The 17,767-nt window shown below is 33.8% G+C and overlaps 4 protein-coding genes across 4 annotated transcripts in view; 2 read left to right on the top strand and 2 right to left on the bottom strand.

Moving 5' to 3' along the window:
- The window catches only part of LOC101489182 (pleiotropic drug resistance protein 2-like), a 13,851-nt gene extending 12,596 nt beyond the window's left edge, over positions 1-1,255 (top strand). The window contains exons 18-20 of the mRNA XM_004496134.4: positions 157-328; positions 409-663; positions 867-1,255. Coding sequence (XP_004496191.1) covers positions 157-328; positions 409-663; positions 867-1,136 — 697 coding nt within the window. The 3' untranslated portion in view covers positions 1,137-1,255. The remainder of the gene's footprint in view (positions 1-156; positions 329-408; positions 664-866) is intronic.
- A 429-nt stretch (positions 1,256-1,684) lies between these two features.
- On the bottom strand, positions 1,685-7,064 carry LOC101488857 (uncharacterized). The gene is made up of 3 exons (XM_004496133.4): positions 4,439-7,064; positions 2,828-3,138; positions 1,685-2,285 (listed from the first exon to the last, which is right to left on the bottom strand). The coding sequence occupies exons 1-3, from the start codon at positions 6,685-6,687 to the stop codon at positions 1,918-1,920; spliced, it is 2,928 nt and encodes a 975-aa protein (XP_004496190.1). The 5' UTR covers positions 6,688-7,064; the 3' UTR covers positions 1,685-1,917.
- An 891-nt stretch (positions 7,065-7,955) lies between these two features.
- On the top strand, positions 7,956-9,799 carry LOC101488514 (uncharacterized). The gene is made up of 4 exons (XM_004496132.4): positions 7,956-8,316; positions 8,754-8,864; positions 9,052-9,132; positions 9,508-9,799. Exons 1-4 carry the CDS (start codon positions 8,074-8,076, stop codon positions 9,589-9,591), a joined length of 519 nt encoding a protein of 172 aa, XP_004496189.1. The 5' UTR covers positions 7,956-8,073; the 3' UTR covers positions 9,592-9,799.
- A 510-nt stretch (positions 9,800-10,309) lies between these two features.
- LOC101515756 (protein RAE1) lies at positions 10,310-16,286 on the bottom strand. Its single transcript, XM_004496131.4, has 11 exons — positions 16,098-16,286; positions 15,910-15,996; positions 15,286-15,363; positions 14,945-15,138; positions 14,065-14,206; positions 13,087-13,167; positions 12,479-12,607; positions 12,293-12,370; positions 11,592-11,663; positions 10,968-11,048; positions 10,310-10,697 (listed from the first exon to the last, which is right to left on the bottom strand). The coding sequence occupies exons 1-11, from the start codon at positions 16,143-16,145 to the stop codon at positions 10,647-10,649; spliced, it is 1,041 nt and encodes a 346-aa protein (XP_004496188.1). The 5' UTR covers positions 16,146-16,286; the 3' UTR covers positions 10,310-10,646.
- Between the last annotated feature and the right edge of the window lie 1,481 nt (positions 16,287-17,767).

Below are 17,767 nucleotides of genomic sequence, written 5' to 3'. Positions count from 1 at the left end.
GCTGAACCGTGTACAAGAACTCTTGTTGATCTCTATTTTATTGTGGAAAAAAGCATCAAAAATATATTTATCAACATTCTCAAAAAGAAGAAAAAAGATTACTTTCATGATCATAAGGTGGTGACTTAGGTAATGAAAATTTGTTTTTGGCTGCAGACACAAGGAACAAGATCTTATGAATTTAGCAGGGGCTATGTATTCAGCTATTTTATTTCTCGGAGCCACCAACACTTCCTCAGTTCAACCTGTAGTAGCAGTAGAAAGAACAGTCTTCTACCGTGAAAGAGCAGCTGGAATGTACTCAGCTCTTCCTTATGCATTTGCTCAGGTAAAAATGACAAAAGCAACAGTTAATTGAATTTCTTATAACTGAGAAAACTTATGGAACCTACAAGCATTGACTTGCAGGTAGCAATAGAATGTGTATATGTTGCAATCCAAACATTTGCATATACCCTTATCCTTTACACAATGATGGGGTTCCCTTGGCAAACTGAAAAGTTTATCTGGTTCTACTACTTCATATTCATGTCCTTTGTCTACTTCACACTTTATGGAATGATGACTGTGGCTCTAACACCAAACCATCAAATTGCTGCAATTGTTATGTCCTTCTTTCTAGTGTTCTGGAACATATTCTCAGGTTTCGTTATCCCCAAATCGGTATGTATAGCAAAAAACTGATCAAATATGTTTATAGTTAAGGAGTAGCAAAACAAATTTCACATTAGCCTGCATGATTTATGGAATATATATAGTTCACACATTATTAAGCACAAAGAATTTAGTATAGTTCTCAATATTCGACTTATCATTTCTCTTATCATAATACATTGATTATGTCACTGCTGATCACACTTTCGCAGCAAATTCCTATATGGTGGAGATGGTACTATTGGGTGTGCCCAACTGCTTGGACCGTATACGGTCTAGTGACATCACAGTTGGGTGACAACAATACTCCAATTGAGGTACCTGGAGCTGGAACAATATCTGTAAAAGCATACCTCAAGAAACAGATGGGCTATGAATATGACTTCCTTGGAGTTGTTGCTGCGGCTCACATTGCTTTTGTTATAGTGTTTCTTTTTGTATTTGCTTACAGCATTAAAGTCCTTAATTTCCAGAAGAGATAATAAATAATAGAGAATTGAAAAATAAAGAACAAGTAGTCAAATGCTGAAATTCAAAACTATGAAACATAGTTTAAGTAATATAATTTTTGTGGAATAGAATGCCATCAGTTGATTATTTATTTCTTTTAGAATTTTGAAAATAGTTTATGACTTGTGACTATTTATTTCTTTTAGAATTTTGAAAATAGTTTATGACTTGTGACGCTACTCATCATTTAACTCGCTAGTGACCAAATTAGATTGATTCAGATTTAAATTTATTAGAGAAATCCACTAATAACTTCACATTCAATTATAACTCACCGAATATTTTCTAAAAAGAATTATAACTCACCAAAATAATTGACCCGACATATCAAAGGCAGAGAAGGTACTTGAAAAGGTACTTTTTTAAAATAGATACACATATACAAGAGCTCACAATGGAGGGACCAAATTGGTGCTCTCCCACACATGTACATTATGTACTCATCCATTGTGGCCTAGTGACTAGTCTCATCCTGCTTAGCCTTTCTAGTTAAATGAATTAGCATTTTAAAAACATTGGATACATTCATCCTGATAGTCATTTGTTTTTCAGTCAAATAAGTTAAAACTTAAAAGTTCACAAACAGAAAGAACTCTTACAAAGGACTCTTGTCTGAAATTGCAGATCCTGCCTGTGTATATACAAGAACTACTAACTTAAGCATGGGAAAAAGACAAATTATACAATTAGGACACTTAAATTTTAGCACCAGGCACCATTAAATTACTGAAAGAGCCTTAAGTTATATTATAATCACCGCCTCTCCTCGCTTTTAACAGGAGCCTTATCCAGGTCGTCAATCTCCTTCCTGCTCTTTATCGAACTCCAATTCTTGCTATTGAAATCTAGTTTCTCCAAGTCCTCCGCAATTGCCACATAACCATAAAGAATACTCTCCACTTTGTCTACCTGATCTGTCTCTTTGATGTTACAGCTTTTGATACCTTCAGATTTAACCTTCTCATAATCAGCTCTCCCCCGGTTGCTATCAGAAAGATATTTATGAATCATCTCTGCATCTCCCAGCCCAACAAACGTGCCCAAGAACTTCACTAGAATAGTACTTTGATCTGCAGGTTTCCCTAAGCATAATTTGATTCTTCCCCTCACAAAACCTTTACCTGCACGTATGAAATGAAATAAAAAGTTGCCAAATGTGCATTTTTCATAAGGCAACAACTGGTGAATAAAGATTCCATGGAAAAATAAAAGTTTCGCGAGGCTGGCATATAATACTCCCTATATAAGAAAAAAATTGGAATTTTTGTCTCCATTATAAGAAAAAGTCACACATTTTAAGAGTATTAATTGCTTATTTTAGTTTTATACCCCTATTCAATGTTCAATAAAAATGGGGATTTTTCATATTAGTGAGTCTCACCATTTTCCAAGAGTATTTAATATCAGGTTACATTTGGAATACACCATAAATATTAAAGCATTTAATGATTTCATTGGTCTTGGTGATCTTTGTTTCTTCTTATATATAGGAGTGGAGATAGTAGTATCATCTATTATGCTAAACGTGCATATTAAAATGGGATATTTATGTATGTATATATAATCAAGGTAAACCATAAAACTAGAAACATTTGGTTCACTAAAAATCCTAGTATGAATAATTATTATAGCACAATATCTTAACATTCAAACACAAACTCACCTCTTATGAATGCCTCAATTGTTTCCATGCTTACAACCTTCCAGTTTTGAGGATTGTCATCGGACATTGAAATATTATGGATGATAATAATTGGCGGCCAAAGAATCAAATCCTCCTTTTGAACTAAAGCTTCAGCATGGGGCAAGACCTGGGGAATCCAAGTTACTGTATCCTGAGGAACAGAAGTATCCCATCCCATCAGAACACATATTGCTTTATGAAGACCCAAGTGTTTAGCTCTCAGCCCAGCCTTATGGGACATAAAAGCATGAGTTACTAAGCGTTGAGTGTCCGTGAATTCCTTTGAGGAACTGTACCATAAAGAAAATAAACAGGACAAAAAACATGTTCCGAGTCAATAAAATTACACACAATCTTATGAAATGAAACTTACTGACAAAGCCCTCTCTAGTATAAAAATGTACATAAGAAATTTAGAAAGATGGAAAACCACAATTTTCATTATAATGTATCAGACAAAGTTCAAGTCTGAAGCCAAAGGAAAAAATTGCATGCACTATAAAATAAAATTTGGTGGTGCTTGTCATGATAATAACTGAAGCCATCGGAGAAAAAGACTAAAGATCATATTTACATTACTATAATCTGAAACAGTTAGCAGAAATACCCTCAAAATTATCAGTTTATAATACATCAATGAATATAGCAGCAGAAATAATTAGCCTTCTGGTTCGTCAAAGCAATAACAGAGCATACAGACTATGGTTCTGCCGAGTGCCAACCATAAATTGCCTCAAAAGGAACAAAGAGTGATGAAAAAACCAACTATAATTGATTTCGTACAACTTACTAGAATAATGGTTGCAAGAAAAATAATTTAAAACCTCAATATTGACAAATCCAGATTCGGAACCTAATAGTTATAATACAAATACAGCACCATGCGAGCACGGGAAGCGTCCATCCAGTTCCACTAAAAATATAAAGCCTAAAATTACTTGCCGACATACTTCTAATAGGAAATTCAATTTATATGACCAACAGTCCTCAATTATCTTGGAAATTTTAACCTACCTGTATTGTCTTATCATTGCTATGTCTTGGCATGTCAAAGCGATCCGTTTTATGAAGATCGCAGGCCATATAAACTTTTGGGTCCCAGGTTATTCTAGCTGTGTTCCCTTTCTTCCGAAACATATAATCTAAAATTTCAAAGGCATCTAGAAACTAAAATAATTACTTAAATCATGTGCATTAACATAAAACTATGGTTAAATGCCAGCTCTAGCAAACAATAAACCTAACTTCAAAACTATGCAACACAGCAGCAAAATAATATTTGCTTTGCACCATCATTCAACACCGTCACGGACACCACTACTGCAAGATTTGTGACTCATGTTCATCCACAGTGCATTTTACCATATATTTAATCTTATTGGCATGGGTTTGGTGCGCTATCAAACTGTCCATGCAGTCCCCTTAATAAAGTACAACAATCCCGCCTGATAACCTAATGCGTGATCCCAAGAATAATGGCACATTTACTTGATTCCACCTGTAAGTTAAATACTAGGGTCCTCCTGATTCTATATATGTTTAGAGAAGTGCTCCATTTGAAAAAAGAGCATCATAGATAAGAAAACAAACCTTCTACCACATACAATGCAGTACAAACAACCAGCTTTTCCTTGGTTCCGGTACCTTCTTTGGACAGATAAGTTCAGATTCAATTGTTTGGTGTACATTAAGAAATTCTCATGTACCATTTGTATAAACTCCTCAGAGCCCTCAGTTGGCTCAGGTACTGCACCATTTGCCAAATCTTCATATGATTCATCATTAGTTGTATGCTTGTTCTCATCATATGCATGATACTTTTTCCAACCTTTAGGTTGTTTTTGTATAGCATTTCTTCTAGGAAAATGCTGAGATTTATACCAGTTTGATGAACTGGACTTTGAATGATGCCTTATATTTTGATTGGAATACTTCTGAAATCGAAATGACCGTCTTTGTACATGTCCCATAGAATCTTGAGGTGATATCCTCTTATCAGAAGTAAAACCTTCTTCATTCTCCAACTCATTGTATTCATTCTTATCCTTCCTGTATATCTTATGTTTGGATCCAACATTATTATATGAATACATCATATTCATATCTTCAACATCTACCGACTCTTCACTTTCATAATAACCTTGATATTTTTCAGTTGCAACCCACTTACTTGATTTCATTGGTCTTGATTTCAAATCATGCACATCTATTTCTTCATTGGCATTGTATTTCCTTTTCATAAGTCTATCTGAATGGTTATGAATGCCAAAATCCTGATTCATTTCCTGCACTCTGACAGTTTGTCTGTAGGTTTCTGAATTATGCTTAGACAGAGGTGAACTCTGAAACCTTTCTTGCTTAAGCCCTAGAAACCCATCGCTTCGAGATTCATACTCTGCTCTTAAACTTGATATTTGATCAACCTCAGGTGCATCCAGATATGAAACTTCATAATCATTTGGCATTCTTTTCCCAATTTCAACATGATTATATCCAGAACGTACATATGCATCACTCTGCTTCGATGCTATTGATGTTCTTCTCATATTGTGATAGTCTACATATTTCGGATTCTGCAATGCAGGGTGGTCATGCTCATGCATACCACCCCTTCTTGGATTTGCATAATAATCTTCACTCTTACCAGTTCTATCTAAATCTGGGTGTGAGATATAATGTCTGGACAACTCCCTGTTATCATATTCCATTGCAGCTTGCTCATAATCCAATCGACCATGAGGAGCTACCCTTCTAGGTACATCATCATACTCATATAAATACTCATCTTGTGCTGCTCTTGTATGTAATCTGGAATTAAAATAATCCGCATGCTCGGTTCTTGTAGGACTAAATTCACATTGATGGTCGTCCATATTATTCCTTTGCCCAATTTTGGGACCTCTAGTAGTATCTATACGTGACCTTTGTCCATGTCCACTAAACCCTACACCTTCTCCGAGTTTCCCACTATTCCTTGGCTGATCATAAGAAAGTGAACAGACACCATCACCATGTGAGCATAGAAAATCGCTCCTCCTCATTTCTATGGAGGAGCTTCCATAATCCCTCAAGTGAGAATTGCCTGGAAAATCCTTCGCATATGAGGGAGATACATTGGAATAGGAAACATCCCTATCCCTTGCATGAAACATAGTTTTATCAGCCCCACTGTGTGATTCTGTGGTGGGTATCTTATCCACAGGCAAATGCTCTCGGTGCTGTAGCCTTTCATGCTCAAATCTCCCTGTCGGCAAACTCCTTGACGGCAGAGGCAAGTGTCCACAGTCTTCCTCATACCGTGATGTTACACTTACACCGATATCTGGAATAGATCTATATGAACCTCCTACTTCATTTTCACTTCTCAAAAACCTTTGATCCACAATACTCTGTCCACCACCTAATCTGGTTTCAATCAAGTCCTTCTCTCTATTGAGATAAACACGCTTAGCATCCAAGTTTTCGTCATCAACACCATAATCCATGGTTTTTGAATACTCATATCTCGGTCTCAACCCAAAAGGCGGTGATGGTGAACAACTTCTATGGCCAACCCCATAATCAAAATGTGATATTTTCCTCACTTGATCAGCAGGAGGGGACCTAGATTGAACCCTACCGCTTCTTCTACCATTCAAATGCCAATCGGAATCTCTTCCTTCAAATCCATCAGCACCACCACTCCTTTTGTTGCTACCACCAACCCTTCTCACCTCATCCACCTTCAGAGGACTCGAGTTCCTCTGCTTCACCGGCGACCGATCCAATCGATCACGGCGACTTCTCTGAAACGGGTCGGGACCCGGATCGAGACGGTAGTGGGTCCGCCTATATTGCATCGTTAATTAATTGATAAAAACAAAAACAAACCCTAAATACTCTTTTGGTTGAATATTGATAAATTGGAAAAAGGGATGTTAGAAAAGAGAGAAACCCTAGCGATCTCTAAACTCTAACCCTAAAAAGATGTGGATAGAGGGATTAAGATAGAGATCAAACAACAATAAAATTAAAAAGAGATTTGATTTTGTTGTTGTTGTTATTGGTCAAACCTTGAGTTGATTGAAAACGTGAAGCAGCATCGATGGAAAAATAATATGAATGATTGCTATGTAGTTGGAATCGTGAGAGTTGCTTCTCTCTATATCTCTGTGAAGTGAATCACTGAAAAATGAGAACTCACAAACAAGGTTCAAATTTGATGCTCTATAGTATACATGTTTATTATACTATTTCTATATTTATTACTATATTTAAATATTTATCTTTAAATTTGCCAGAAAACAATATAATTAGTACAAGTTCACTTGCACAGTCAATTACTTAGCTAATTTTTATAAAATAAAATAAAAAGAAGTAAATTATAAGTATATCTACTAATTAATTTGGACCGTGAGTTTGAAATTTTTATCTATGAAATTTGTTCTTTGTATAATAGTTTAATCTAATAAATGATAAATCATATTGTATATAATAATTAATTTGATATTTATACTAATGAAAATTTGTTCGGAAATAAAATATTTTGAAATTGCAATATTCTTTCAATAGTTTTGTTATCCTCTTGTTTGGGAACTTGTAAAAATGGTAAACATTTAAATTTAAAATACTTTTAAATTTAATTGAATAATTAAAACTTATTTATATAACAAAATTTGGTCTAATTAATAGAAACTTATTTATTAAAAAAAGAAGTTACTTTTATCCTACCATGGTTTGCAATGCCAACTATTCGTGGTGGCATAGTAACAATGGAACTTTCATAGTTTGGTCAGCTTATTATTTCCTTTGCATGGATAAAATAACTATAGTCATTTCTAAGGTGAAATGTAAATATACATTCTTTTGCTTGAAGGAATTAATGTAAGTTGGTACCTATTATCTGACTTTGAATATAAGATTGTAATTGCCTTTTTCAGAAAAAGCAAAGGCTTTAAAGTATCCAATGACCAACAATATAAAACCTCATCATAAAGCAGGCACTAATTGTTGATTCAATAACAGATTAACTTCAGATATCTACAATGTCACCTAAATACATCCAATATTTCTATAACAGATTCTCATAAAGGCAAAAAGAGCTTCTGAAAGTCTCTTTGAAGTCAAGAGAAAACAAGTTGTTGAGATATAGACAGAAAGAATATTGAAGTGAAAGCAAAACAAACAAGCCTATGCTAACTGACATAACCATAAGACAACAGTAGTAATAAGTGTTGTCGAAACACATGTGCTTAATTTGCAGAAACAGAGACAAAATGCAGAAAATGAAGAACCTTGGGAGTATTGGAAGCAGTGGGAGGCTATCAGCAGAAGAGTGTGAAGATGAGGATGTTTCAAAATTGGCCATTTCAGCATATCAAGCTAAGGAAGAAGAGATTGAGAGGAAAAAGATGGAGGTGAAAGAGAGAGTTGAGCTTCAACTTGGACGCGCTGAAGAAGAGACGAGGCGCTTGGCACACATTTGGGAAGTAAGTTCCATATTTAGGAAAAAAAACATGTGCGACCATATTCTCTCAGGAAATGCATACAGTCACGTAATCAACAAGTTTAGTCGTTCAATAAATATGAGACAACTTAGATTTAAAATTTCTTTTAAGTTTGATTTACTAAATTTAAAATACGAGTCATCTAATCAAAATTGTTGACTGAACTTAGATCCCCTACAACAGCTGCATGATGTAGTAATTGTAAAAATTGTTACATTTTAAGAGAAATTATTATTTTTCACTTATCTAACGGTCCCTACTCTTATTGCACCATGCAACTGCTACAAAATTTCTTCAACTAAAACTCTTACACATGAGTTACATGATCATCTTCTTATTACCATTCTTGAAGTTAAATTATACCAGTTATGCTAATCATTAATGTCATTTGTTCATTTTGTCATATAATAATCTACTAGGAGCTTGAAGTGCTGGATGATCCTATGAGGAAGGAAGTTGCAATGATACGTAAGAAGATTGACTTGGCTAACAAAGATTTGAAGCAACTTGGACAGAACTACCAGAAAAAGGTATGATATTTGTCCTTGACATTGGTGGGAGAAATAAATTGTAGTTTCTATGGTATCTTTTGTTGAATAATACCATTAGCATCAAGTTTATACTATTCTGCATTGGTTTGTCTTGTAAAATTTGGAACTACTTTGTTAATATATGACAAAGTAAGAGTGAAAACTAACCTTTGTGATTTCTTTATAGGAGAAAGAGTATAAAGAAGCCTTGGAAACTTTCAATGAAAAGAACAAAGAGAAGACGCATTTGGTAGCGACACTAGCTGAGGTATAATAATACTTAACACTTGTATTTTCCACGTCTTGATTTAATTTATTTAATTTCTAGAGAAAGTTAGAAGCTCTTTCAATATTATGTCATCGATTGTGTCTAAGTTATACGACACTGACCCTTTAGATTGAATGTGTGTTTGTCGTCTAACACATGTCTGCATCTGACACGGACACAACACTGACACATGTGATTACATTTAATCACTTATATTTTCGTAAATTAATTTTGATATCTACTTCTCAATGTTAGCATTGCGTCCGTACTATGTTCATTTTTCGTGTTTGTATCATCAATTAATAGCTTCCAATACATTGGTAGCAATATAATGTATATATCTCTTTTCATATTTTCAATTGATTTTATTAACAGCTGTTGACTGAGAGTGAAAGACTGAGGATGAAGAAACTGGAGGAACTGTGCAAGACCGTAGAGTCCGTGTCACTAAAACAATAATCTCTGACAGTGTGTTTTTAATTACTAGCTTGGCTTATTCATTTTGCAGTGGCTTGTATTTAAATGTTATTCAGATTGCTTTGTTTGTGGACTTGACAAAATAAAATACAACATTCTCACATTTGATTGATTGTAAGAAAAAAGGCAAAGTTAGTCCGATTTGTCCTTTGAAAGTACCTTAATTCAACAGTATCAGCAATTTTCATCATATTTTGCTGCAATTTTCATCATATTTTGCTGAATGGCATACCTAACCAAGCAGATACATATTACATGTATGTCATTTTATTTAGTAAAGTTAACTTAGCTAGAACATTTTCTAGTCACACAAATCTGTCTTCGTTTTATATTTTCTTGTGGCAAAAAAAAAATGGAAATTTGCCATGCATCAGCAACTTCTGGCGGGTCACATTCTAAGCAACATCTTAATGGTTTTGTGAGGTTCACTTCCATAAGCTTAACGTTTCTTTACACTTGTGATACAAGAGGCAGCGTGTATTTCGGCACCCACTAATTTCATTTGTCGATGTTTTAACGAATTCTCTAGGTTAAACTATCAGCTGTTTTCTCTCATGGCCAAACATGCACGTACAAAGCTTCAAAGGTGGTTAGAATTCGCCACAACCACGGACTAAACCTTTTTCCTTCTAATTCTTAACAATCAGTATAGTCCATAATATAAACATGTTAAGATATATATCATTGAACAGTGATGATATCCATACCAAAATGACGCGCCTACATTGCATTTCTATGTACGAAAAGAACTCATTGTGATCCATCCCCGTGAATTTTAAAAGGTATCAGCATCATTTGAATCTATACATACATGTGATAATAAAAGAGTAGCAGCCTAACCCTAAATCATGATAAAAGTACAGTCGAGTAGAAAAATAGGCAAACCTAAGAAAGAAAATTTTAGATGAAAACCAAAGAATGAGACAGAATCTGATCATTTTAGTCGTCGCACCAAAACATTAAACAATTGATCTCTCATTCTAGTTTCAAATCCTTGTTATGAATGCACCAAAGCACAGAACCTTTAACACCAAACTTCACCTTCTACCCGTTGCTCCAGCTCGTGGCTTACCTTTAACCTCAGATTCCTGCTCACATGAGAGAAAAGTTACCCCTAAACTGTCTAGCATTTTAAATGGGAAAAATGGAAAGGAAACCATAGAAGAAAAAACTCGTTGGTCTGTGTATGAATGCATTATGATAAATAAAGACAAGTGAAAACTAATATGAATGAAGCATCGACCAACTTGTTTTTTGTTTTGTTTTGGGGAGTGGGGAGGACTACCCTCTGAAAAGTCTAATAAAACCTTAGAGCAGGTATATCATTTTTATCATTATTCCTCTATACTCAAGTGTACCTGTGGTAAGTGCAAATAAATGCAGTTCTTTGCTGTAGTTGGATTGTGATTTTCTGCACCTTTGCTCCAATCATAACAAACCTATAGACATATGTGAAGTTGTTTCAGAGTCAAGTTATGGTAACTGAATTGAAGGTACATATCAACATGTCCGTAAAAAGCAAACGAATTTCTGTTGATTGCTTTTAAAGCACGTTCATGGAAAACAAAATTGCAAATTTCTTCATTTAACAGTAATCAACTAATCGCAATTTCAATTGCGTATGCATAAAACTAACAGTTTAACCCCCAAACATGTAATCCAAGTGACAAGTGGGAATCAGACAACTCAATTCATATTGTGTTTCAATTATAATTAGAAGCAAATAATCTATATTTTAACCTAATATGCGGCAAAACTTCATGGTGTCAATTGATGTATATGGCCAACATCACCTAGTGGGTAAAGGCTCGTTGTTGTATGCACAATCATATCATACATATCTTACACACCAACAAATGTAGGTTTCCTTATTTAACGAAGAAAGGAATATGATATGGAGATTGGAGAAACAAAATTATAACAAAAACACTAGCATAGAAAGTAAATAACTATGGCTTTTAAAACAGCAATATGAATCATACCGCGTAAGCATATATGGAACCATCATTGTTGAATGCACTGCAAGGTATGGGCTGACTGCACCTTTGCATAGCCTACAAAACACAGTCAGAACACATTGTAAAATGACAATAGCAGCAAATAACTTCAAAAAGATGACTGAAATTGGAAAGAAGACTATTATTTTCTAGATTGATTCATGATTAATACAGTAATTAGGGCTTTAAGAACCTAGAAAGAAACACAAACACCCATATCTGATCTCGAAAGGAATCCTGCTTCCATTTTCATATGAACCGATAAAAAGCAAATTAAAAACCAAGTGCCCCCATGGCCCCACTGTGAAAAATACTAGCAAGAGGAGTAATAACATACAGAACTAGGGAAGAAATCGGTATCTTTATTAGAAACAACTAAGGAAGAATCCCCTTGTTACGGAATGAATTACAAACAGAACTTCAAGGGTTTGCAACTCCTTCTCACCTGTCTAATCCTTTCCTCTTATTTGTATACATCATATTCTAACACTCTAACAAACCAAAACAAACAAAGAATTACCTATCATGTTTATGTTCAGCCTAATAAACATATGAAACATATCATACTATAAATAAAGATGCAAAAGCTTTTATAGTGTAAGATAAAAATTGGGTTTTGGAATTACATAGATCACATTCAGAAAGAAAGGACAGTTGAGAAGGAGAGTTTAGGAAAAAGCAAGAACCTTGAGTCTCTGTTTACTGTCCTTATCCCAGAAATTAAACGCACCATCAGATCCAGCAGTTGCAAAAGTGTGATGTACCTGAACACCAAGAAATCAATAAGATCTTACTATTTTCTACAAAAGAATATTGTAACCACAACTTTCCAAATGAAATTTAAATAATTTGGATATTGTATAATGTATTACCGGATGGAAATTTAAGGAGTTGACAGAATATATCTCATTATTTTCTCTGTGGCATTTAAAAGTAAAATTCTTGCTTTGTTGTGCATCATCAAGGTGATGTACTCCAACCCTTCCTTCTATTGAGCCAACCTAGAGAGAAAAAGTTGTCAATACTCAATAGTATCAGCATGGAGATCAGTGTGTATAAAGAAAGGATCTATGTGATAATAACACCAAGAAAAAATCTAATGGTATAAAAGCAACACACATTTGTAATGTACAAGATAAATACGACAAAGGATAATGTAAGCATACAATTCAATTTGCGCTCCATATACGGTTCTATCTCGATAAATAAGGCCTAATGTCATTTGATAGTATCAGTGCAAAATCCATCTAGCAAATAATGCATTGGTAACCCAATTGTCTAAATACTTCAATGCAATGTACCAATTAAAGCATCCTCAAGCTTTAGAAGCTTTTGGAGCATGAACATACAAGCTCCAATCCAAGTGGAGAATTGAGCCACATCATTGCAGTGATGGAATTAAATAAAATATAAGGGCAGTAATTATGAATTCAGACTTCTATAACTGTATTTGAAATGTAAGTGAGGAGTGAATACATACCAAAAAACCTTGTTGATCTGGAAAAGCAGCAACACATCTAGTCTGATATTTCAGGGGTGATACTATTCTTTTGTACTCAGTCTGTTGAGAATTTCACACAAGTTACAAGAAAAACATATAAAATCGACATTTATGGCTCCTCAAATGATAATATACAATCTGCACTTTTTCATCTTCAAAATCATTGAAAACCAAAAATCACAGAAAAAGTGAAATATAAAAAGACAGTAAAATTTGGATAAAAGAACAAAACAGTTTTTGACAGACAGACAATATAAAACCATAATTGATAAAACAAAAAAGTGTCAACGAGGACACTCGTGTTCAGCTTGGGTTGCATGTTCCATGAGTTCACTTCGTATTTAATCAATTATCTCTAATAAGCAGTTATGTAATAAATCCCATATTTTTTCTTGTTGGCTGCTTAAACAGATAAGGTGTAATCCCCTGTGGTGAAAGTACATGATAAAATTTTAACCATAGTAAAGAAAAACATGGTTATCCAGACACTTAAGAGTGCTGAGTTATTTTTGCATAGTGAATTCTTTGTACTGGACAATCTAACTGTTCTTTAGGGTTTTCCTAGGTATGATACTACTGAGTAATGTTTGAAAAATCTGGATCCAGCTTCAGTAAAGAGCTTTCAGATATGAAAGTGAAAATTGTTGAGAAAATCAAGGGATTGTCACAGAACAATAGTTCACTTATCGAAGTTATTATTTTGATAGAAATATTATAAACGCCAGATTACACTTGCGCAGAGAAAAGGTAGATAATGTAGATTTCACGTGATGTTGAAAAATTATAAGCAAGCACCCACTAACCCAATTGGATACTGAATAGAATTTATAGTCGAACTTGAAACTTCATCTCTTAAGTAGTCAACTCATTTTATACTAGAACGCCAACCTAAAGCTTATTCCTTACAAAGCTACAAGCAAAAACATTATGAAAAATTACTTTAGAATAAAAAATCACCTGAGGATTCTGCAAGTTAAAAACAATCAGATTCCTATCCGCAGTTCCCACAACCATCAGAGGATGTCTCACTGTCATTGAATAACAGCGATCGGGGAGTTGTTGAGTATGGACTGGATTGGGCTGCCTAGTATCCCAATACCTAACACAAAATACAGCATAAAATAATTTATGACGTAGTTAAGTCTTTGAAAACCATTATGTGCATACCAAGAAAAGGAATTAGAACAAAAGATGCATTTTCCTCACAAAATTACTAGCAGTTGCCAGTGTCAGGTAAAGGGACGATCATACACTTCATATAAAGAAAAAAATAAAAGAATCAAACTTGCTCATTTGTGAAAGTTTCTCATGAAGAAACAATTATCCCAAAAACATAAGTTGTTAGGGAAGGATGCATAACTGGAATTATATTCAGCATGCTGCCGCATATAGGATCCATTTGGACTTGAAGTGTGGACAAAACACAAGTCCACACCTTTACCTTTTACTGAAATTCCACCTATTTTAAAGAATGGAAACAGTAAGGAATAGGATCATACTCTCGCCAGCTTGGTCACGGAGGTTCTAATATCATATCCTGAACTAACAATCCCAAAACGTAAGTTGTTGGATTAAGAGCATGAATGGTTTTATTACATCTCTTACATCACATCCCCAGACGAGAGTCCTTGAGGATTGAAGCATAGACAATGTACTGGCCCATTTGATTCTACTAAGAAGATTGTGAATAGCAAATGCCAAACTCCTGACTACTTGCTCAGAGGCTCTAAAATATTAGGTCATAAAACAACTACCAAACTAAAATTATTGGATGAAAACATGTGAATACGTAAGACTCTTTAGATTGTAAGCAAATAAAAAGAATGAATATGCATACTTTATGGTTTTGTCCCAGCTTCCTGTGGCTAAAAGATTCATCTCTGGTATCCATGCAATGTCTTTGATAGGAGCATCATGCATGGCAACAGTCACTGGTTGTCCTCCAGACAAAAGCGGCCACATCTTGACCTGCTTGTCACAACCTCCAGAGAAAACAGTTGTTCCATCATCCTTCCAAGTGGAGCACAAAACCTTTCAACAACAAACAAATATTCGGTTTAAAGGTGCAACCAATGGCACTTGTGAGTCTCAAGAGGAATGTTAAGAACAAATGTGAAGCTAGATGATGATTGTGATGATGTTATTTTATATAAAATTGTTGAAATTAAAATGCATTACTGGTTGATCATGAGAAATAGAAGCCTTGGGTGTACTGTTAAGAGCAGTTCCATTCCTTGATATCTCCCAACACCGAACCTATAAGGAAATAAATTGTCAATCAATAAACAAAAACACAAAAAAGAGAACTAGTTTGGATAAACAACTTAATTAAGCGTTTATAGCATAAACAATTATTATTGAGTGCTTAAATATAAATTATTTCTATAACAAAAGATAAAATAAAGTCAAACTATTTTTCATATAAACTATCTTGGACATGTCATAAGCTTTTTACACAACTCCACAAAAATCTCACAAGTGATTATTTGGATAAACAGTTTAATTAAGGGCTTATCATACATAAGGGTTTATGTATAAACTATTTCTTCAACAAAAGATAAAATGAAGTCAAATAGTTTTCAATAAGCTATAAGCCATTTCATAAGCTATCCTGGAGAGTTAATGAAAATTAGCTAAAAACAGCTTACAGGCATGTCGTAAGATGTTCCTATAAGTTCTTCCAAACATTTTCATGAATGTTTATAGTAGTAGATAAACTCAAATAAGTCCATTGAAAGATGTTTGCGTCTGGTCTTAAAGGAAACACAATAGAAGAAAGAAAGAGAGTGAGAGATGGGAAACCTGGCTGTCCCATGAAGAAGCGATGAGGAAATTGGCCTTGGGACTGAAACAAAGACTGGAGATAGAATCAGAAGGTGGTTGGGATACCTGAAAATTGAATGAAGGTTAGTTATTAAATAATTGAGTGTTGACAATTACAATATATAAACCCTAAACTACATATGTACATTCAAAAGCCATAAGATTACCTCATAGGACTTGTTTGGATTTGTATTTGCGGCTCCGAAAGTCGACATTGAGAGAGAGAGAGAGATCCGTTAAGAATAAGATGTTTGAACTGAACAGAAAGACCTAAAATATCTCACTGTTTCTGGCACGAACTCCGGCTGCGTTTGACGGAGAGTTGAGTGCGACTGCAAATACAACAAGAGCGAAGCGGCAGGAGCTACGATTTATTTTATTTGATTTTCTCAAGCCACCGTCTAAAATTATTAAAATAAATCCAATTTTCTTACAAATTAAATTACTAAATAACAATAACTATTTATTTTACTTCTTAAAAAAGTTACACGTGGTGTTAAAATAATTACTAAAAAAAAAATATTTTAAGATCTTTAAAATGTGTTTCTTTGTTGTTAATCTTTGTAGTCATTTCTATTAATCTTTCTAGTTGAAGTGAAGTGTCATATATTTTTACTAGAGATTGGAATAGGTCATGCTGACACGAGTCTACGACCTAGCCTAATTAAGGGTTATGGTCTAGCAGACCACATAATAAGTCTTTAGGTCGGTCTATTTAAATAAATATAAATAATATTTTTTAGTACATTAATTATTATATTAAATTTTGATTTTTTATTTATTATATATTCAATTTTTAGTAATTTACGCATATTAATCTCATTTAGTTTTTGACATATTTGAATGTATTATTATAAAATATAATTTAACTATAATATATATAAAGTCATATTCTTTAAAATGTGATGTTAAATATCAAAATAAAACTTAATTTCATTGACATATTAACTCGTTAATCTATTTAAAGATGTGTTTGATTACTTATTTAAAAATGTTAAAATGAAATAGACTTTTAAATAGGCTAACAGACCATATCAAATCTCTATCAATATAAGACTTAGGCCTAGAAAGTAAGCCTATGACAGGCAGGCTATAAGTGAGGCTTAGACCTTTAATTTTTTGAAAGGTCAGACTCACCTAACAAAGTCTAGCATTTGTTATAGGGTGACCTCGTGATGATATTCATATGGACCAAAATAACATACAAAATGAAAAGAAGTCGAAATTCTCATCTCACTTGTCTCTCCTTTCTCTTTTCCCCTCCCTTTATGTAGCTCTCATCCATGGATCTTACAAAGGACCCTAACATACTCCTCAGCCTATAAAATTCACAATCTTCATCGACTCTTAATGTATGTTATGATATCTATCAATATAGCCATACGAACTCCCAGCTTGCATATCTAAATCCAACTTCCAACAAGGTTTGAATGTGGTTAAAAGGGTCTTCACCATGGTTATTATGTTATTGCTTTGATAAAATGAATGTTACATATTAGTTATAGCTTAAAAGGTATAAGAGAGACTCAAAGAAGAAATGAAATTGTGGAAAGGGATGACGGAAAAGAGAGAGAAAAAGAAGAAGGATGTGAGTAGGGCTCTACAAAAAATCTTGTTATAAGATCCATATCCAAAATCGGATCCAAATCTATTTTAAATATCTGGTTAAAATTATATGGTTATAATCCAATTTATTTATAAACCGATTGGATAACCACTTATGTTTTATATTTAAATTTAGTTTTTATCCACTATCAATATTTTGTTAATTTTGAGATTTTATTTCTTAAAAAAAATTTAAAATTTATTTTTTTCGAAAAAAATATCGGTAAAAGAT

Source organism: Cicer arietinum, chromosome 4 (assembly GCF_000331145.2).
Source record: "Cicer arietinum cultivar CDC Frontier isolate Library 1 chromosome 4, Cicar.CDCFrontier_v2.0, whole genome shotgun sequence".
Classification (NCBI taxonomy): Eukaryota; Viridiplantae; Streptophyta; class Magnoliopsida; order Fabales; family Fabaceae; genus Cicer; species Cicer arietinum.
Note: the sequence above shows the minus strand (reverse complement) of the source record. Positions and strands in the feature narration are given on the sequence as shown.

Bases quoted from the DNA above. Each gene is read 5' to 3' on its own strand.
- LOC101488514 (XM_004496132.4), top strand. From the start codon at position 8,074: ATGTGCTTAATTTGCAGAAACAGAGACAAAATGCAGAAAATGAAGAAC. The intron at 8,317-8,753 runs GTAAGTTCCATA...ATAATCTACTAG, and splicing joins GCTTGGCACACATTTGGGAA to GAGCTTGAAGTGCTGGATGA. The intron at 9,133-9,507 runs GTATAATAATAC...TTTTATTAACAG, and splicing joins TGGTAGCGACACTAGCTGAG to CTGTTGACTGAGAGTGAAAG.
- LOC101488857 (XM_004496133.4), bottom strand. From the start codon at position 6,687: ATGCAATATAGGCGGACCCACTACCGTCTCGATCCGGGTCCCGACCCG. The intron at 3,139-4,438 runs GTTTGTTTTCTT...TTTATGGTACAG, and splicing joins TGCATTGTATGTGGTAGAAG to TTCCTCAAAGGAATTCACGG. The intron at 2,286-2,827 runs GTGAGTTTGTGT...TCATACGTGCAG, and splicing joins AATTGAGGCATTCATAAGAG to GTAAAGGTTTTGTGAGGGGA.
- LOC101515756 (XM_004496131.4), bottom strand. From the start codon at position 16,145: ATGTCGACTTTCGGAGCCGCAAATACAAATCCAAACAAGTCCTATGAG. The intron at 12,608-13,086 runs GTATGTATTCAC...TTTTCTCTCTAG, and splicing joins CAGATCAACAAGGTTTTTTG to GTTGGCTCAATAGAAGGAAG. The intron at 11,049-11,591 runs GTATGATTCATA...ATATGTCTATAG, and splicing joins GTTCCATATATGCTTACGCG to GTTTGTTATGATTGGAGCAA.